This window comes from Zerene cesonia, chromosome 4 (assembly GCF_012273895.1).
Source record: "Zerene cesonia ecotype Mississippi chromosome 4, Zerene_cesonia_1.1, whole genome shotgun sequence".
Taxonomy (NCBI): Eukaryota; Metazoa; Arthropoda; class Insecta; order Lepidoptera; family Pieridae; genus Zerene; species Zerene cesonia.
Genome location: NC_052105.1, coordinates 5,550,297 through 5,566,673, shown reverse-complemented (window position 1 = coordinate 5,566,673; position 16,377 = coordinate 5,550,297). Strand labels below are relative to the sequence as shown.

Here is a 16,377-nt window from a genome sequence, read left to right as displayed (position 1 = left end):
AGTGACGTTTCACAGAGATACTTGACATTGTATGTACCTCTATGTATGACGTATCTTTAATTTGTAATTTCTACAGTGAAATGTAATGGTTTGTCGATACGTATTCAATATCAAATAGCACAGAGATTAGTTTATAATATTGAAACTAATTGTCGCGTGTAATGTTTGTAAAAAAGTCATTATTATCATTCTTTATCTGATTGAGAATATTGCTATTGACCCATACATGCTTATTGTTATAACATAATGGCCAAAACCAAAGTTACTGGAGCTACGAGTAGGCTGAAACAAGATTATCTAAGGCTGAAAAACGATCCAGTTCCATATGTGACAGCGGAACCAGTTCCTTCAAACATATTGGAATGGCATTACGTTGTAAAAGGCCCAGAGAAGAGTCCATATGAGGGAGGTTATTATCATGGAAAAATTATGTTCCCGAGAGAGTTCCCTTTCAAACCACCATCAATTTACATGATTACGCCTAATGGGCGGTTCAAGACTAATACCAAATTGTGCCTTAGCATTACCGATTTCCATCCTGACACTTGGAATCCAGCTTGGTCTATTTCGACTATACTTACTGGTCTGCTTAGTTTTATGTTGGAAAAAACGCCAACATTAGGCTCAATCGAAACATCCGACTATCAAAAACGGTGCTTGGCAGCAGAATCTCTGGAAATTAATCTCAAAAATAAAATGTTTTGTGAATTATTCCCTGAATATGTGCAGGAAATTGAAGAGCTTTTGAAACAACGTCAAGAAGCCCTCCTACAATCAGAACATGCCAACAGCAGCAGTGAAAGTGAAGTGACTAATGAGCAGCAGTCCAATATGCACTACATTTTAACAAACTTATTTGTGCTTGTGGGTTTTGTGTTTCTTGCATTTATGGTGAAACATGTATTAGCATCTATCTCCAACGACTAAGCAATAATTTTGGTTCACCAGGCTGTAAATATTGTAATTTATTGGGTAAAGATTAGTTATAGTTAACTGGGTTGGATGGTCAGGCAAATTTTTCACTTCTATTCTAAATTATTCCAATTTCTCGTAAGTAAATTGCATATTAAGCTTGTTTTTTTATTACATGTATGTTTTGTACCTACACAAAATAGTTTAAATACTGAGAGTATTAATAGTTACCATTGAAAGTAAATGCAATATTATAATTATTGGTAGCATGCTTATACCCAATCTATTTTATAATTTACGAATGCTAAATTACATCGTAAATAAAACTGTGATAGAAAAACAGAATTAAAAATTCCATTACAATAGTTTAACAAATTATTTATTGATCATAAATTTATAACAAATGTTAATATTTATTTTATTGAATACAAACAGTATTGTTTCATTACCTTATTTTTCTCGTATTATGTCTTAATGATATAAATCTTATGAGATAATATTTGACTTTGTTTTATTGTAAGTGAGCTTACATTTAGCCAATCTTATGAGCACAAAAAAAACACTGATTTTCTCAAAATTTATTAATTTGAATGAAAAAGCTCATATAAAATCTGAATTTCACATATAGAAATATTTTTATTGTGATGAGTGTTAAGCAATAATAACTGTACAATTCCTCTAGATAATAAATAATCACACAAAGTCCAATATATTGGAATTAAAATTCATTAAAAATAATGCATATTCTAGTTTACAACAACTCATGTGTGTTCAAAAATCATGTATGTACTGTGAAAATTAACAAGGGAAATGGTACATGTTTCAATGCACATAGTGATACATATTATAGTACTGATTTAAATTGTAAGAGGATATTACACCTGTATTTTATAACTTATTGGTTACATACAAGTTTTTTCACTATAGAGCACTGAAATATCTGACTAGTTTGAAATGTAATTGCAATAGATTATAATGTAGGTTCTGCATGGATGGATTTTTGTGTGATCAAGTGTTGTTTTCATTGTAATGAGTTGATGAAACAGTAAATGCTATTTTTACATTATGCATTTTTATTATAAATCCTTACTGGTAGGTAATAATGATGGTAATTGTAATGACATGACACATACTTCAAGGTTTACAATATAATTTATTATATCTAAGACAGATTTAAAACAATTATAAGTTCATGGTCTTTTTTTGCAAAAATTATAGGCCAATTTACAGATGCTTGTGATATATCATATAAACTGTATAGTATAACTAACACACATTACACATTATTTTTAGCGAGATTATCATCTTATACATCTAGTAAAATTGTAGTTCCTAGTCTAAGTGTTCTGCAATCAATATACAATACATATAAATGAAGTTAAAATAAAAAATAAATCTTATAAATATCTACTTTCAAGTAAGATAATATTTCTTCAGGTATTATGCACATATAAATTTTTGCAGGTTCACATGTAAATTAAAAGAATAACTATATTCTTTTCAGTTCTTATAGTTTAAAACATAATTTTATATAGTTTGCAGCCAATCATCTTAACAAAAGTAATTCATACCATAATTGAAATTATTTCGACCAATTTTATCAAGTGCTTCAATGACTGAGTACACTTAATATCTAATATTCATACAAAAAAGGCAACTTCAAGGACATTTTTCTAGTATTAAACATAAATTTGCTCAATATGTTACATATTACATACATACTTTTGAATATCTTTATACTAACAAATTAAATCATCCCTTATTCTCTTCTTCATCATCCTCATCCCAATCACTCACAAGATTTCTTATATCAGGTTTTGGATCTGCTTTTGCAGTAATAGTTTCATTTACCACATCTGTGGTGTTCTTTATTACTTCTGTGGGAATTGATGTAATATCTTCAGTGTTATTCTCATCTTGAGAATCATTATCCTCCCAATCATTTAGCAATGAAGATATTTTCTCTTGTGGTACAGTAGTATTTTCAGTAACTATCTCTTTTGGAGTAGTTGTCTCACAAAAATTTGTTTCTTCAATAATAGGCATACTATTTTCTTGAGGTGCTATGCTTTCATCAGCTTTCTCTTCAATATTATCATTATTTGGTAAAACTGGTTCAGTTTCTGTAGATGTTATTTCTTCTGGCTCTTGATTTTCAGTTTCTTGTGGAATATTATTACATTCTTCCGTAGTATTATTAACAGTCTGAGGTGGAGTGTCAGTTTCATCCTCAGACCATTCTGATGTTAAGTTTGCAATTTGTTCTTTGACAATAGGTTTTTCAACAATAACTTCACCATTTAGTGGTTCTTTGTTATTCTCTGTTGGTGCTAAAGTATCTGGGTCTACACCAATTACCCTTGCAATATTTTCAATTGTTTCTTCATCATCCTCTCTATTATCATTTTCTGTTGTATCACAAGTCTCTTCATATTTTTCTGTAGACTGTTCATGTCTTACATTAGAGTCAGACTGAACTTTTTGTACTTCCATTATGACCTCAGTTCTAATAGTGCTTTGTTCATCACACGGTTCTGATAATGTTTCTATCAAAGGTGTATTTATGACAGTTGACTGTGGAGGTAATGTTTGTGCTTCTACCACTGGCACCATTGAAATATCTGGTGTACCAGTCTCGTCAGTGCTAATAGTAGATTGTTGTTCTACAATGTTAGCAGGCTGTTGTTCTACAATGTTAGCAGGCTGTTGTTCTATATTGTCTATAACTTCTTTAAAGGAATCAACCATCATTGGTTCACTAATGTTGTTAATGGAAGATATGGTATTGGCTGATATCATAGGAGTCGGTTCAAACGTAGACACGGGAATTATTTCAGTTAGACTTATATTATTTTGCTCTGTATCAACAACAATTTCGTTACTTTGTGTAACAATTGTTTCTGAACTTGGTAGAGGTTCAGGAACATGCACTTGTTCAACAGTTTGTGGTGCTAATTCGACTTCAGGCAATTCATTTAATTCAGTATCATTATCTTGATGTACTTTTGATGGGTCTGTATGGGAGATTATCTGTATTTCGGATGACTTAAGAATTGGTAAAGTGTTATCATGTGTCTCATTTTGCCAAGAATTATCAACTGTTGCACTATTAATAACTTCATGACTGCCTATTATTGGAGTAGTTGTTGTTACTGTCTCATAATTTTGTGTAATTATAGCAGATGGCTGCACATACTGTGCCTCCATACTTGGTGATGTTGTGATTAATTGATAATGTTTGTTTGGATCGTCAACAGGATGGCTGTATACAACAACTATATTGGAATTTTCAGAATTATTTGCTTCCGTTATGTTAATTGGATAGTTTTCTCTAATAATCATCATGTCATTTGCTTGAGAATTGTTTAAATGAATTGTATTACCTACAGATGTATTTGGTGTAGTCAATACTGTCATAGCTTTATTAGCATCACCATTATCAAAGATAATGGAATGATGGGATGAAAGTAATGCCTTATATTCTTCCTCATTTGATACAACTATTTGAATGGGTTGATTAATATTAGAAGATTTCTTAAGTATTACCTTAGCTTGTTCAGCATTGGAATACTCTGGAGTTGAAGTAATTGTTGGTAATGCTTCTAATGGGTCAGTGTGATAAGTATCAGACATAAAGCTAGCATTTGCCTTATCTTGTTTAGGTACTAATTGGAAGTCTTGTAGAATGTATTCATTATTGTCTATAAGTACTATTTCTTCTTTCTTTGTTTGAGATAAAGATTGAGAGAAATCGTTCTTACCTGTATTTCTAATGATATTAACTTTTTGATTACTATTTGAGGTTTGTAACTTACTAAAGCCAGGGTTCAAAATTTTGCTCTTAGTGATTGGAGTTATAACTCGAGGCTTTTTCGCCATAATTTCAATATTGCCATCTGCATTCTGCTCAAGCTGATATGAAGTATTTCCAAAGCTATCATCATAATTTGGAATTTCCACTTCTATGTACTTTGATGATGGTTCATTTTTAATGGATTCCGAGTTTAATTTTGTATAGCTCTTTTCTTCATCAGAATCATCAATTATACCATCATTCTTTGCTGCCTGATAATGGTTAGCTTTTAGATGAGCATATAAATAATTATCTCTTGTGAAGAATTTGAAGCAATATATGCATTGTGGAGCTGGCTTCTTTTCACCACTATACTTGTGACCTGTTTTTTGTATATGCTGTAACAATAACTTTGTAGTATAAAATGTAGAGGAACATACGGTGCAACGGAAGTGTTTGCTGTCTGCATGGGAGAGTTTATGTTTTGCTAAAAATGCATCTGTTAAAGCAACATAGTTGCAAATATTGCATTTAGGGAAATTGTGATTTGGTGGTGGTTCGACATCATGCTTAGTATAGAGATGGTGAAGCAAATAGTTTCTCTTCAATGATTTCAAGCCACAATATTCGCAAATATTCGACACAGGTTTCTCATTATGCACCTCTACCAAATGACGACGATAATTGTAATAACTTGTAAAATGTAGTGCTCTTCCAGGAGTACCACAAATTAAACAAATCCATGGACCTTTGATATTTTCGGCACCAAGGGCAATTAGCCTCGCCGCTTCCTTAGAATCAACAACATCAGTTTCATAAGTGAAGTCTGGTATATCCAACTTGGCTCTTTGTTTTTGTTCAACTTTTTTAGACTTGGTTGGAGTGTTCAATATCTTTAATTTTATATTCTTGTTACTCTTGACTAAATGAGGATATTTTTTAAGAACTTCACTAATAATCTTTGCGTGATCTAAATTATTTGCTTGTTTGTTATTTTTTGTCTCAATGGACATTTTTGGTCCATTGTTAATTAATATTTGATCAAACAATTGGCTTGCATCTTTCTTTTCCTTAATAGATGTTTCTTCTGTGTCAATAAGAATATTGTCTTGCATGTCATCTTCAAACATTTCATTGGAAGATATCTTTCTGCATTCAACGATATCCATTGTTGTTGTTCCAGACAAAAATCTTTTAGAACCTGATGGTTCATCAAAGATTCTGTTTTTCTTTGGTGAATAATATTTAGTGGTTTCTGGATGAACCATTAGTGGTTTTGATGTATATGATATGCTTGTAAAAGAGTTGTCGAAAATATTATCATCATCCAGTTCTGCTGGTAATTCATACCTCGTTGGTTTTGGATCCTTAATTACTGTTTTAACAGGAGAGTCATTATACACTCCACTATTATACATTACAACATCTGCTTTAGAAACTAACGAAGGCTTTTTATTGATTTGTGGTTCAGTTATATTTTCAAATGCCTTAGAGAAGGTGCGTTTTTTTGGTTGAGAGTTATTCACAGAAGCTGTTGTAGATGATTGCTTTGCTGATTCACTATTTCTACTATAACGTTTACCATATAAATTGGTAGATGATGATTTGGTTCGATGAGAATCAAGGAGTTTAGTTAAAACTGGCATATTCATTATGATTGATGTTTGATACAACTTTTCTAATAAATCCATTTTAAATTCTAGTTGTCCAGTGTACATAAAGTTGATTATCGGCACGACAACGTCTGCTTGCAAGTCGTCCGGCATAACGAGACAATCTTCGTACATCTCGCATGTTCTTTCCAATATCTCAAAGTATTCCGTACAAGCATTTAAAACTAACCTATGTACTTTGAGTTGAGCATTATCCTGGAATTGGAGCGTAAGATCACAATAATCTGTACGGTTAAAAAAGTGCTTTAACCTTTGAAGGAAGTATATTCCCCAGTTGTCCACTTTCACTTGCTTTACGTCACTCATCTTTGTAATTTTTACTCACATCACAGTATCATGAATAACTGGAACATAAAAAAAATATTTCTCATTAAAATATACTTTAATTATAATATGTAGTATATTTTACTGATGCATTTTAAATAAAAATATCCCACTCATCGATCGCCCCGACGCTACTATGAAATAATAATGTTATCTCAGTAACTAAGTAAAATTCATTTAATAATTTAGTTTTATAACTTTGGCATTCACTCAAATTTTGCGCCAATTTAATTATGTTTATTTTCTTGAACTTACCAATAAAGTACAAACACTACGATTTCAATATTTTACATCACAAAACACAAATTCTCTGCACTACATTCGTTCACATTTGACAATATATACGCAAGATGGCGGTGTATAACTGTATTAATATGTCTCCAGTTGCGTTGGTAGCAATATCAATCCAGCTACTCTTTAAACCTTAAAACAAAAATGAAGTCGTATAAATCATGTTATTAAAACCGACTTTTTTTTCAAAAATCTGTAGTCTACAAAATAAGGTTCATGTGAAAATAATGTTCCCACAATTAAATAAAATTAAATTGGAACATGCAACTACTTGATATGCAGCGCCCTCTGAACCAGCACAAAATAAGATGGAACTACTACGGCTATTGATCGTGGCGTCCCATATTATTTTTGGAGTAGGGCGCATAGACAGAGATAGTGACGCATTGTGAGTAATGCACTCAAATTTTGTAGTTATCTTTATTACATTTTGTTCATTATAAAGCGGTAGATGGCTCTGATTTAATTTTTACAATTTTCTTAAACAAAATAAATACTTTCTACTGTTTACCATACCACCAGCTACTTTATGCTTAATCTAAATTTGAAAAGGCTTTTTTAGCAGCATATAAAAAAAAGTTGATCAAAATAATAATTACACAATGCTCATATTTTTTTATAAAAGTAGGAACAGGTGGACAAGGCAGGTTGAATTAATTTCAATATTTCTTTTGTCTTATATTTCTAAATTGTCAAATTTCGATCGTTATAATTGTTGACAATACTATTACTATTTTTGTTACCTTTTTGGTCCTTCTAGTTAATTGTATAAAGTAGCTCTCGTCGGATTTGTCTCGACTGTACGAAATAAATTCATATTTTACGTTTTTTTTTCACAATATTATCCTGTCCTTATTGATAATGAAAGATACGAACACTGGTAACTGAATTAATTTGATTGATTTGATACCTATTTGCTTTAGTTTACTACGGCCATTTAATCTAACCCGCTCTTCAAATGTCGGAACTAGGTAGATCAAATTTGAATGGCTGAAACCACATGGCTGGCACCAGCCACAAAAAATTATAAAAATCGGTTCACTCATTAAAAAGTTATGAGGTAACAAACACAAAAGATACAGTCGAATTGATAAAATCCTTTTTTGGAAGTCGTTTGAAAATAGTTATAATATAGAGTCAGTGGTAGTTAAGTACATAATTTAATAGAAGTATTACTTTTGTTATATATAGAATATTATAGAATATATCTTTAGTTTTAGGGTGAACTTAAGTATATCTGTATCTGCATATTAAAGATATTAATGAAATAAATATTGAAGAGGGTTTAAAAATAGTTATAGAGTACGAAGTCAAAAAAAAAAAATTAGTTGTCTGTTTTTCTGCACATGATTATATCTGAAGCTACTGGACGGATTTAAATAAATTTGAGATTTTTGTAAAATAAATTCAAGTTTTTTTATGACGACGTGAATAATGAAAAAGAAAATGTATAAAACGACTTCGTTCGTGTGAACTTCATTAAAATTAAGCGTGAGGTAAAGATCAAAAATATCTTTGATTTAACATCAAATATTCCAAAAGCTTCGACTGCCCCACTACGCCGCATTATCAGTGATAAAGTTGTTTATGTTGAGGTAAAAAGGTACCGGCAGTTTCATGAATAATCAATCCTTCATTAATCGGTCCTGTTTTCAAATGTTCAACTTTTATGATACAACCTATCTTCGACAGGTTCATATGCTTTTCCAAATATAATTTTTGATCTGTTGTCGGTATACTGTTAACAGTTTATATGTATTTTTATCTGCTATTTTACTTTTTTTTTTACAATTGGAACCCGATTATATAAGTGAAATATAAGTGGAAAAATATATATCTTTGGTTGATGAATTATGTATGAGATAGAGATAGAAGAGTAATTTTGTTGATTGTTATCTCTATTACTAGACCTTCACATAGATGATCAATCAATCAATCAATAGTGATTGTCTATAATATAATTATATACGCCTATCAGTGTCAGTGAGCAGAGTTTCGAAGGGAATTAAGGTTTGTACATTTTTAAACAGGTCTATTATTTTTTTTAAAAGAACAACCAGTCATTAGTCATTGCTTTTTTGCATGTAAAATATATTATGAGCTGTTTCTTTTGCTTCGTGCTAACTCCGAGAACTTGATATATAATATTTTAGATAATTATGAAGTTTGTAGTTTCTAATTATACATTGATTTATGATATCAAATGCATAACGACTTAGTTTAATATTAGAGATTCATTATGAAATCTATATAAATAACAATAAGTCACTAAATGCGTTTAACAATAAACAATAAACAATTACTTATTTACCAAAAAATATTTTAACATATAGATTAAGAACCCTTGCTCCCACACTAGGATTCCCTGTGTCGTGGGAACAAGTTTCTTCCGGTTAGGTAAATAAACATTTCATTCTTTAAAAAAATTCCTTACAACACTTTTTCGTTACAAACTTGTTTGTAAGCGTAAAACTGGAGAGCAGCTTGACTAATACCGCAAACGTCGTTCTTAACGTTGATGGAAGGTTCTAATGAAGAGATAAAATGTACCAAGAAAAAATGTACGAGCGAAGATGGCGCGGACCGATAGTCTTCTTCTAATATATAAAATTCTCGTGTCACAGTTTTCGTTGCCATACTCCTCCGAAACGGCTTGACCGATTTTGATGATTTTTTTTTGTGCTTATCCGGTATCTATGAGAATCGGCCAACATCTATTTTTCATCCCCCTAAATGATAAGAGTAAGGCAGAACAGCGTTTGCCGGGTCAGCTAGTAATTCATAAAATTTGAATTGCAAGGTTTTTTTGACCGCAGTCGTATCTGGTGGCGAGTGGTAATAAGTCTTAGGTAGTATCACATATACCATAACACTATTTGGTAGTATTAAGTCACGTCTGCATAGAAAGTGACATTCTGCCGGTTTTTCGCCGTAAGTCGATAAACAAATGATACATTGATTGTACTGAGAGCTTTACTACTGAAACTGAGCATGAGATTTGAGTTAGGTTACATATTATATAAATAACCATATCTTTTTTCCTTTCACCACTCAGTAACCAATTTCTTTTTAACACGCTTTTATTTGCTTCACCTGTATATTTGCATGTTTGTTTGTTTCTACCTTTTTACTCTATACTGGTCAGGATTGTGAGGATTAAATAATTTCCTTACGTTTACTTAGTATAAGAGAAATAGAGACAATTAATTAGTTGATTGTTAAACTGTTTGCATTTTTTGTATAATGCATGTAATCAAACGTAACCTAACGAAGAATTATGAAAAATAGCGCCGGGGCTTTTATGATAAAAACAGTTAACAATAATCAAAAATTGATTCGAACAAAAATGTTTATTGTTGTTGGAGTCGAGCACGCTAAGGCACGACTTGGCCCAGCTCTCACCGGGGAAGTACCACACCCCCACAGAAAACCGGCGTAAAATATTGGTATGCCACTGTGACGGCGAGTGAGGGAGTCGGAGACTCATTTCCTTTTCCTCACCCGTCCCAGTCCATTCCTTCTTTCCAGTCGTCAATCCTTTCCTTTTCCTTTACCCCTTAAAAGCGGGCAGCACATTCGCAGAATCACTACCACTGCGAATGTTCATGGGCGGTGGTGATTTACCGTCAGGCGAACCACCAGCTCAGTTGCTCGCTATGACATAAAAAAATGCGAGAATCTCCATAGTTCATAAGAGATTTTAAATAAATAAATTAAAGTCTTTACTTTCGTGTGGAAATCATCATAACAGATGTTATTATACATATAAACCTTCGTCCTAAATCACTTTATTTATTTAAAAAAGCCCTATGAAATTCCGTTGGGAAGTTTTAAAGATTTAAGGATACATAGGGACATAGGGACAGAGAAAGCGACTTTGTTTTATACTATGTAGTGATAGTAAAATTAAAGTCCAATTCTTAAAAAGTTAGCAATCGAGTCGTAAAATTTAACAAACCTGATTGATTATTAGACTACAAAACAGACAATGCCGCTTGGTATTCTTAAAAGTTAGACAGTGATATCTCCGAAGATATAATAGACAAGTTAACGTCAGTTTGCCATTAATCTCGGATGACCACTCTGCTTCTTGACAATCTTGACTAGATGGAAAAAGAAGTATAAGCCAGGGTTTGATTGGATCAGATTTACCACGCCCAGTTAAAGCGCCGCCTACATTCGCTGGGCGGACGTCAGCAAGTTGTGTTTAAGTCAGTTTGGACTCGGCTTTAGGGGAGTCAGCATTGTTGTTAAGTTAGATCGCTGGTTCAAGTTTTGTGCAGCTTTCGGCGGGATTCAGGTCAGTACAATATTATTATAAGAAAAGCTATGATTTTATTAACTAATTTTCAATGTTAAATAAATACTATTGCGACGGGCAAGCTGTTTTAAAAAGTTATAATTAAGATAAAAACGAGGAAATGGAAGTAATGAAGAGTAGTCGAAGAAGCTTTTCTTTCTTCAATAGTTACTTACCTTTATTATATCTAACCTACCTTTCTTAAAATAAATTTAAGTTATACGTTTTATATACTAAGTGGTGGATTGATTTCGTTCACAGCGCTATAGGATTTCATAAACTAATTACACAGACAACAATAATTAATAAGTAAAATTTTTATTTTGTGTCATAAATCATAATTTTAATATAGGATAATTATTAAAAAAAAATCGAATCAAAATTCGATATTAAAATGAGTAATGTATTCTTACTTATAAAAATCTATAGCTATCTATGCAAAGCAGACTCGTTTTTTACTCTGTGCACAGTAATGGCCGGCAGAGTTTCCCGCGAAAGAACCGTGAAAAAGGGAGGGAAATGCACAATTAAATTATTAAGTGACAGCTGCCGCGGGCTTTTTGCTTGCGGTTAGAGTGGTTTCAGCTCGAATTTTAATACCTCGTCACTTTGTTGCACGTTTTTATAAGTATCGCAAGCTAGATCTATTTTTACAAAATTAAGCTAAGATTTTGTTTTAGTCTTGAGTTGAACTATTTTGGTTGCAATTTATTTGATATAAATACCATACCAATTCTAATATTAATAAAAATTATTTGTTTCGCTGAAATGTTATGTAATGTTAACGTTATGTGTTGAATTTATTCGTAGATGAAAAATACATTTACCATCGATAATAGAGCCGCAGAAACATTATGGCATTCCTTTTCATATTTTAAATTATTGGCGGCGAATACGGATTAAATAATACTAGTTGTCAAGTTATCTATACAAATACTATAGGAATATTCAAATTTATAAGCCGTTACATATGTACACACAATATATACATATATTTAACTTGACCATGTCTGCACGTTGTAAACGATTCGCAGCAATATCGATTTCTACCCACATCATATCCAAAACAACAGAAAATTTCCCCACGCTGCCCAAAAATTAGATGAGCCAGTATGCAAATGCAGTGTCGGGAGTGAAATGCTAATTTCCGTGGGAGAGCTCTTCAAACTTTTTAATCTCATGTGACGTGTCCCCCGCGCCGCACTTGACAGGGGGATGATTGAAAGCAGCTCATTTGTATTTTTTATTACTTTCTAATTTTCTTCCAATTTCCCCGAGTGCTCGGATACACTTCATTTCGTCATTTTTCCCGTCTGCGGTTTCGATTTTGTATGTCCCTTGTAAAGAATTGTAAAAAAAAAATAACCTTCAATCGTAACGTCGATATAACATTATGAATTGGAGCTTAATTTATATTTAACTATTAATTATTCTCTGTACTATATACTAATAATATAAAGTTGAAGAGTTTGATTGAACGAACTCAGGTACTACAAGATGGATTTAAAAAATGTTTCGCCGTTGGATATGTGTATGGCCCCTGAGTGTCAAAAGCTATATACGTACCATGGGCGTAGCCGGGTCGGATCGCTACATTTTAAAGAGTTATTTAAAAAAGAAAATTATGAGTTTTTGAGAAGAAAACTTAGTATTAGCTTTTGAGAATAGCAACGCATATTATTAGGTATATTACATTAAAAGTAGCGTTTAGTTTTAAAGCGTGGTGGATTACGGTCTGAATCCTCATAGAAGGCCCGTGGCCCTGCTGTGGGGATATGGTTGAAGATTATGATGATGTACAGGTTTTAAATATATGCATTGTCTTAGCTTTAGCTTCTTTAGATTAGACATATGAGTATGTTGCCTTACGAGGATGAGACTCGCTATATGATACTCTTCTTTATATAAATCGCTATATTTTAGCAGTATATCCGACTTCTATACTAAATATAAAAAAATGTAGACATTTTATCGAATTCATCTATACAAGATGATATTATATTGTTAGATATTTAAATATCGTCCCTACATGATTGATTATAATTGATAATTAAATGATACATATTTTCTCTCATATTAAAAAAAAAATAAAAAAACAAATATTACAAGCTGGTCAAGCGCTCATTTCTATATTGAAATAGATACCTTCAAATTCAATTGCATTGTTGCATCCCCATTTCTAATGTAACACTATACTCTGTACAGATGTGAGAGTATTGATAAGCACGATTCGCCGTACACGCATATGATTTCGTTGAATACATTTTTATACTTATTTGAGAATCAACACTTTAAGTTTTATGTATTCTTAAAATTTTCAAAGGACAAAAATTTATAATACACTTAATTAAATAAATATTGTGAAGAATTATCTCATCAATAGTGTTTAAATATTAAATAAAATTGGTCAAAAGCGAGAGGGACATGCTATACCATAGATTATACACTTATTGCTATACTAAGTATTCCGTACAAATAAGCTAGAGTAAAACAACATCTTTATAACCACGCTGGCCGAGTGTTGCTTATACTCGTTTTTGTTATTTGTAGTAATAACGGCAACACAAACATATCATCTCTGAAAATTACAATTTATCTACCTTGATGACCCTGGTGACAGGCGGACGGAGAGACATACAGACAGACGGACAGCGAAGTCTTAGCAATAGAGTAACGTTTCACCCTCTGAACCTTTAAAATTACGAATTTAGGGATAGTTATAGCACATAGAGAGCTACATTTAGAATCTTTATATTCATAGGTATTTGAATAACGTAGAAATGATGAACTCGAATAATAAAACTTTGTAAGATACATTTTAAAGATTATTCAATTCATCTCATTTAAAAAGTTGTTCTATTGGTTTTGTATGTATTAAGATTGGGGTACACCTAGTTAACGCAATATCAGAAGCACTTATCTGCTGTTAAGTAGCATCAGTCATAGAGTAAGTAATATACTTACTTGGCATTAAGTAGTAGTTGTATATCGCGTCCCTCTGTCTTCACGGAAACCTAAATTAGTGAGATTACTATCTAAAATCAGTTGTTATTACATTCAATATATAAACCATCAATTTTATTTTCTGTTCATATGTATATGCCAACATTTTTTTATATTTGTGTTTTTTTTTATCTTATAATTGACGTTTTCCTGTGTAATAAGTATGATTATCTTATTAACAGCTATAAGGTGCCTTTATGAATAAAATAAAACAAAATTATAGTATCAAACGCAATCCAATCCCGTTCCACGATTCTTTTCTATCTTACGATGTTTGACTTACAAGCAATGCTTGAAAGAATACATAAGTGCTAAAGACTTCTTGTTTCCGTGCTTCTTGGCATTTCAATAAGTATGTTTCGAGGCGCGACTAATCAGTCCCACTGTGGGCGAATGTACCGTGACCACCGCTGTGACATTTGCGACACCCCACATTCGTTAGGTGGTAATTTGTCGATGTTTTGTTTGAACGAATCATATTCTACCTTCTGGCTTTTACTTGGATACAGAGCTGTTTGTTGTTTTCTTTTTTTATGAGAATGTTTATCGAAGTTGTTCATTTGTAGGACATAAATTATGTAAAGTTTGTTAGATATAACAAGCTGATAAGCTTGTCATAGATAATAAATATTTAACTGAAAACAAAAATGCTGATGTTAAGAAGCATGAAGATTAAAAAACAAAATGTGTTCCTTTATCACATTAATATGTACTAGCTGTGACCCGCGGTTGAAACCGCGTAAGTCCGTATCCCGTAGGAATATCGGTATAAAAAGTGCCTATGTGTTATTTCAGTTGTCCAGCTATCTACGAAGCAAATTTCATTGCAATCGGTTCAGTAGTTTTTGCGTGAAAGACTAACAGACGCACACATACATATGCATCCATCCTCACAAACTTTCGCATTTATAGTATTATTATTCGCCAATAAATGTCAGGAAGAGTCATAATAAATTGGGATACTCAAACGCCTCCGATTTGTTAAAAAAGTAAGTTTAAGTCGATAAAACACGAATAAAACACGAATATGACATTTTCTAAAAAAGAATCCTAGCTAGATCGATTTATCGCCCCCGAAACCCTCTATATACTATATTTCATGAAAATCGTTGGAGCCGATTCCGAGATTCCAATTATATATATAGATATATATATACAAGAATTGCTCGTTTAAAGATATAAGATCAATTTGAAATATAAAAGTATGACGATATATCACATTAATATGTATCAATTTGAAATATAAAAGTATGACGATATACAAAAATATAAAAGTATACAAATTAGCTATGAAAGAGTATGAAGTATAAAGCATGAACTATGAAGGTAGCAAAATGACTTAACTGAAAAATCGTAAAGCTCGCGAAATTAATGCAGTGTTAGGAAAAATGATTAGAAATGACGTTTCGATTCCTAGTTTCCGACTGATTCTGTCACAGACGCATAAATCACTGATCAGGAACATGCCCCTTTGTAAATAATACGAGGTTACGTAATATAATTATATAGCGAGGGTCTCACCCCAACAATTTTTAGCGGTTTTGTTCTCTGCCACTAATTTCATTCGATAAATACGTGTTGGCGTCTATGATTATGCGCTTTGCGACGTGTCAAATTGCTAACAATGTTATAGGTTGGACAGCGGATGTATTATTAAATAATGTATGCTATACTGTTGACTTTTTATAATTAACGATATGTATTAATGAAAAAATAAAAAATTGTTTGAAGTATGTAGTTACATTTTGAACTATCTAATTAATAAGTATGAGTCGTAGGTATTAACATTGTTTATTTATAAAAAACAAAACATTCTCGTACTTTTAACACTCTTCAGCACAGCTGACAGCTTCAACTGTTTGTTTATATGTAACCGACTTTTTTAGACACAATATAAACGGAAAGATTTAATTCAAACTTTGTACACTTATCAAGGATCGGTATCAATGTGATATCATATGATATTTATAATTATTATCATTTCCATAATACTCGGGTACCCACAGAAGGAAGGCACCCGGTCTTTTGGAAGGCTTACGTGGGGACACAGATCCAACACGCAGAGGCCCTTTTGAGATTTT

General features: G+C 32.0%; 3 protein-coding genes across 3 annotated transcripts in view; 2 read left to right on the top strand and 1 right to left on the bottom strand.

Annotated features, from left to right (window-relative positions):
- Positions 1-14: 14 nt before the first annotated feature.
- LOC119839730 (ubiquitin-conjugating enzyme E2 J2-like) lies at positions 15-1,975 on the top strand. Its single transcript, XM_038366165.1, has one exon. The coding sequence runs from the start codon at positions 247-249 to the stop codon at positions 925-927; it is 681 nt and encodes a 226-aa protein (XP_038222093.1). The 5' UTR covers positions 15-246; the 3' UTR covers positions 928-1,975.
- A 143-nt stretch (positions 1,976-2,118) lies between these two features.
- On the bottom strand, positions 2,119-7,116 carry LOC119839729 (extracellular matrix-binding protein ebh). Its single transcript, XM_038366164.1, has 2 exons — positions 6,958-7,116; positions 2,119-6,722 (listed from the first exon to the last, which is right to left on the bottom strand). The coding sequence occupies exon 2, from the start codon at positions 6,682-6,684 to the stop codon at positions 2,665-2,667; it is 4,020 nt and encodes a 1,339-aa protein (XP_038222092.1). The 5' UTR covers positions 6,685-6,722; positions 6,958-7,116; the 3' UTR covers positions 2,119-2,664.
- Positions 7,117-11,225: 4,109 nt separating this feature from the next.
- LOC119839665 overlaps positions 11,226-16,377 on the top strand; it is a 19,580-nt gene continuing 14,428 nt past the window's right edge. The window contains exon 1 of the mRNA XM_038366066.1: positions 11,226-11,293. The gene's annotated coding sequence lies outside the window, so the exon portion shown is untranslated. The remainder of the gene's footprint in view (positions 11,294-16,377) is intronic.